This window comes from Clupea harengus, chromosome 5, assembly GCF_900700415.2.
Source record: "Clupea harengus chromosome 5, Ch_v2.0.2, whole genome shotgun sequence".
Taxonomy (NCBI): Eukaryota; Metazoa; Chordata; class Actinopteri; order Clupeiformes; family Clupeidae; genus Clupea; species Clupea harengus.
The window spans coordinates 16549645-16554644 of record NC_045156.1 but is presented as its reverse complement, the minus strand read 5'-3'; the positions used below and the strand labels follow the sequence as shown (position 1 = coordinate 16554644).

Genomic DNA, 5000 nt, shown 5'->3' with positions numbered 1-5000 from the left:
AAATAACACTGACAGAAACACACTACCCTATGCTAGCATTTATATACAATATATAACATCGCCACCATCAACATGTTTCTCTGTTCCTACTCTCCTTACCCCTGTAACAGTAACCCTATCAGCACAGTGTATACCCACTAAACTGGTCTTGTCTGTATCATGTATTTACCACCGGATGTCTGTATATATATTATATACATCTACCAAATGCAGGCTATGTACAACACCTGTTGTTTCCCTTCCCCTTCTGCCACACAACCCTCCCCCCATCCCCCCTTCCTATCTCCACCCGGCCGACCTCAAGCAGATGGGTTCCCCCTTATGTGCCGTGGTTCTGCTTAAGGTTCCTTCCTGACTAACAGGGAGTTTTTTCTTGCCCGTGTTGCCATTGTGCTTACACTAAGGGGGTTTCAGGCTCTGGGCTCTGTAAAGCGCCTAGAGACAATTGTATTGTTATGGCGCTATATAAATAAAATTGAATTGAATTGAATTGAATTCTCACTGACACTAGAGATGAACTCCTCGAATAACACATTTTCAAAGCAGAGTGGCCCTTTCTACAGTAACGAGCGTCTGCTCTTCTGCCCTCTTGTGGACAGCATGAGTACTACAGATCAGATGAGAGAAGGTGCGCATGTCCCCTAACCTTAGTCTTCCACTTCGACAGAAAGTATATTCACACATCATACCTGCCTTCAGTTTGACATAAGTATATTCACACATCATATCTGCCTTCAGTTTGACATAAGTATATTCACACATCATACCTGCCTTCAGTTTGACATAACACATAAGTATATTCATACACCCATGGACGGATTAAGAAACCACTGGCCCCTGGGCCTGGACATGTTAAACAGCTTTTTAATAGTTTCTATAGTGTATGTACGATAAGCATATAATTGTGTTATAGATTGCTACTGACGATTTCCCCCTAAAAATTATGAAAACCATGACAGAGACAGGTTTGCCATTTTGAGGGAATATACAGCATAAGGTATCTTTGATAGTCCATAAAAACGTATCCTTGATCACTGGCGCATTTAAACTAGCGACACTTTGACATCCATATGTTCGAAAACATTTAGAAAGCAGGGTCTGCTTGCCTACGAACCTTTCGCGCTGGCTGCATTGTCTATAGTTACGCCCCTGGCGCACATGCACATTTTTGAACACAGCACAGGTACACTCAATTAAAGCCATTAGCAAATGAACAAAATAAACCTCTTTCAACCACAAATAAGAGATACATAACAGCGACTTCACGCAGAGGATCTGGCTTAGGGGCCCCTTCAGCTCGTAGGCCCGTTCGTTAATCCATCCCTGCATACACCACACCTGTTTTTGAATGAATGGGGGGTGAGTGAGGAATTCAACTGAACACTGTAGGTTACTCAGGTCGACTAAGACAAGGAGAGACTGGTCACGGTGTTTACAACCATCAGAGCTTTAATAAGATTACACCGTGATTAAGGACTCAACATCATGTTCTTCTAGCAGCCCGAGTCTCATACGTGGCCTTCAGCTCCTGTAAGGACAACGACATCTTTTAGATCGGTCATGATTAACAACAGTAGAAAGACATTCTGTGCTTAGGGTTTTACGATGATGATACCTGTGGATGGTCTTCGGCTTGATCACCTTCACGTTCGCTTCAGCGTTCTTCATCGCAAGCTCTTTGACCTTCGGCTTAAGCGCCTCGCGCACCGCCTGCGCGCTGATGGCCGAGAAGCGGATGTAGCTGATGGATAAGGGATACACGATGAACCGTAAAGGACATTTTCAGTTTACCCACAAAACTCCCTTAAAGTAACACTATGCAACAATTTGACATTTTTTGGGGTATGGTTTTACAGGCAACTAGTTTTGGTACCATTCTCAAATTCATTTTGATAGCATATGGTCATGTGAAGGACACTAGCCATCCAGGATATGCCCTATGCAGTTCTGTATAACAGACTGGAATACCCTGTAAAAATGGAAGAAAAGCTTTCACAGAAAGACATTGCCAGCTATATTGCCGAAAAGACACCAGTTAGTGTCTAGGCAAGCTTCTATCAGTGTCAACTGGGCTGTTGGTGGTCTTTGCATGCCTTTTAGGTAGTTAGTTTGCTAGTTTTGGAACAGAACTACATATTGCTGCTTCAACTGATCGATAGTCCTGCTTGCACCGGCACCCAAGTTTGCTAAAATACATTCGGACATTTGCTCAGTGGAACTGATGGATGATTGTGGCTTGTCTTGCGGGTATCTGCTTAAGCCCCAACATTACACATAAAAGAGCCTCCGTTTAATCAGACAGCATCTCGGTAGCAAGACAACTACGCCACATTACTAGATAACAAGATAGTTACTTCAATTCTAAATCATGTTACCTCAACCCCGCTTGTCTCCAGTAAGCAACCATCCTTGCAAATGTGACGCTCGTTCACAGCCGTTCAAGAGATACGCAGGAGATACGCAGTAGAATTAGTTTGTGCACGCGCTGACACCGGCCACGGTCCTGGGCATAAACCTGTTCAACGCAACTCTAATCCCTCTGATGGGATGCAAGCATCGCCACCTAGTGGAGAAAGGGGGAAATATAAACAATTTTGTCTGAATAAAACTAATCCCCCCCCCCGGCACCGCGCACTGACCTGAGCCTGAAGCACGCTACATCACACGGTATTAAAACGGCCTACTACACGTAACGTGCCACTGTAGTTTTTATCCCCAAGATACATGGAAACAAAATAGAACATGACACAGTCTGCAGTCCTCTACAGATTACAGTATTGTTATTTTCTCGTAATTTGAAATGAAATGGTGGGTTGACTGTGCAAGCCCTCTACCTGGAATACTTTGACCAAACCCGATATGAAAATGACATTTTCGCACTACTGAAAACGGAAATACGAAACCAAACCGAAAATGACAGTCAAACGCACAGAGCAGACCTGTGGGACGCGCGGGTGAGGACGGTGGGCAATGGTAGAAGAGACGGAGGAGCACAGTCCGTGATATGTTTATTGTGTAAGTTTATTGTTTGCATCAATGTACCATACAAAATTCCTGGTAGGTGTAAACCTACTTGGCAATAAAAACGTTTCTGATTCTGATGTGGAAGTATGGAGGTATTAAGTCGAGACGGAATTGCGCTGGAGAGTGGGCAGGGGTAGGCCTACATACGGCGTTGCGATGAGTATGTGTAGTGTGTAGGGGCTGCACATTACAATTCATAAGAAATACTTTTGCAAAGTACTAATTAACAACAGTAGAAAAACATTCTGTGCTTAGGGTTTTACGATGATGATACCCGTCTTCGGCTTGATCACCTTTCACGTTCGCTTCAGCGTTCCGCAGTGCAAGCGCTTTGGCCGGCGGCGTTGCGATGAGTATGTGTAGTGTGTAGGGGCTGCGCATTACATTTCACAAGCAATACTTCTGTAAAGTACTGATTAACAACAGTAGAAAAACATTCTGTGCTTCCGTACTTCTGTAAATGGTTAGACTCGGCAGTCAGGCCACCATAGAAACCGGGTAGGGAAAGCACCAAGTGGAAACACATGACAGTCTCAGAATAAACACTACATCCCCCATAATTCAAAGCGAACACTCTGCATTGAGGTCTCCTGACAGATCCAGAGTTCATTGTACACTCCGGACAAGTCCAAAAATTGCGAAAATGCATGATCACCGACGCCAGTGAAAGGTATAGTAGTCAATACCTGCTATGTCTGTTAGTACATGGTACTGAGTGACGGTTCAAACAGGCACATCTCTCGAACAGGCTATACCAGCACAGCCTGTTTCTGTTTGCAAGATTGCATGCTAGTCGTTAGCCACTGATTGAGGCTATGCTGAGATTTCCTCATCGGCTCATCTTCCGGCTGCGAGTTCGATCAGTTTCTAATACATATTAATGCCGCGAAAGCCCTGCAATGGCCTTACACGTTTGTAGTAACGTTAACCACAAACTAATCCAACTTATTTCGACTTCAGGAGCTAACGTAGTTGTGCTTTCAATAATCCGATCAGAGTTAAACGAATGCAGAAAGCTTGTTCGAAGTTGACAGCTGTCTTTAACGCCAGGTAATTTTGCAACAGCTATCGATGCTTTTGTCTGTCCAGCAGATACCAATCGGCCATTAGATTTAGAGACAGTCGAAATAGAACACGTCAAATCCCCCGGCTAGAGACACTTACTCACGTGACTGACGTCATAGTTCATAATTTAGTTTTTGTTCGTCGAATTAGGTTTTGGGAATGATCTTTTCCTCCTAACCTTGCCATGTGATTTGATGTTGTTGTGTTTTGTGTGTGTGTGTGATGATCTCTGCAGGTCTCAGTCCTGCGGTGAGTCCTCGGGAATGCTGTGATCTTACAGAGGGGAGCTGAGATCACCGCACAGGTGACTGCACCGGTGACGCAGCAGTCATGGCCGCCGATGTCCACAACCAGCCATGGGAGTCGATGCCGTCCAATGGCTGCCTGACCGCGGAACACCTGACCGTGGAACGCCTGCGCATTGACAGGGCTGAGAGCCCCACACCCGGCCTGGTGGAGGGAACAGAGCCAGGTGAGAACCAGCAGAACCCACTCTGACCCATGTTCTATATAAGGAACCAGCAGAACCCAGGGGATGCCGGGGGGGGCGTGTCTATCCGGACACGTCCTCTTTTCGAGACCTAAAAGAATGCGTCAGGCAGGGATTCCAAAATCGGCCGGGGATTTTGCCTTGCCGGACATTTCTGTTCTTCTGTGTATTTTAAAAACGAGTTATTACGTCCCTGCATGTGAAAAAGATGGCAAAACTCCGTCGCGGGGGGAGGGGGCGGGGTCATCTGCAATTTTCCTGCGTCCCCCCCCCAAGAATTACTCTCTGAAATTTGACAGTGTATTGTCCCCCCCTACAACGAAATGGGATCCCCTGATTCTGACCCATATTCTAAATTAGGAACCAGCAGAACTCTGACCCATGTTCTAATCTGAGGGGTGGGTCGGAGGGCAGGGGTAAC

At 45.5% G+C, this 5000-nt stretch overlaps 2 protein-coding genes across 4 annotated transcripts in view; one reads left to right on the top strand and one right to left on the bottom strand.

Annotated features, from left to right (window-relative positions):
- Positions 1-1423: 1423 nt before the first annotated feature.
- On the bottom strand, positions 1424-2538 carry atp5f1e (ATP synthase F1 subunit epsilon). Its single transcript, XM_042707834.1, has 3 exons — positions 2376-2538; positions 1616-1741; positions 1424-1528 (listed from the first exon to the last, which is right to left on the bottom strand). Exons 1-3 carry the CDS (start codon positions 2405-2407, stop codon positions 1522-1524), a joined length of 165 nt encoding a protein of 54 aa, XP_042563768.1. The 5' UTR covers positions 2408-2538; the 3' UTR covers positions 1424-1521.
- Positions 2539-2868: 330 nt separating this feature from the next.
- Positions 2869-5000, top strand: part of mon1a (MON1 secretory trafficking family member A) — a 9627-nt gene continuing 7495 nt past the window's right edge. Inside the window, exons 1-2 of one of the 3 annotated variants that reach the window (XM_012832035.3) lie at positions 2869-3015; positions 4325-4561. In XM_012832035.3, the coding sequence (XP_012687489.1) occupies positions 4420-4561 (142 nt within the window). In that variant the 5' untranslated portion in view covers positions 2869-3015; positions 4325-4419. Of the gene's footprint in view, positions 3016-3500; positions 3695-3856; positions 4075-4324; positions 4562-5000 lie in introns of those variants that run through there. The other 2 variants (XM_012832034.3, XM_031567872.2) reach the window with 2 other exon arrangements.

Coding starts and splice junctions, on each gene's coding strand:
- atp5f1e (XM_042707834.1), bottom strand. CDS start 2,407: ATGGTTGCTTACTGGAGACAAGCGGGGTTGAG. Junction 1,742..2,375: donor TGGAGACAAGCGGGGTTGAG/GTAACATGATTT, acceptor CTTATCCATCAG/CTACATCCGCTTCTCGGCCA.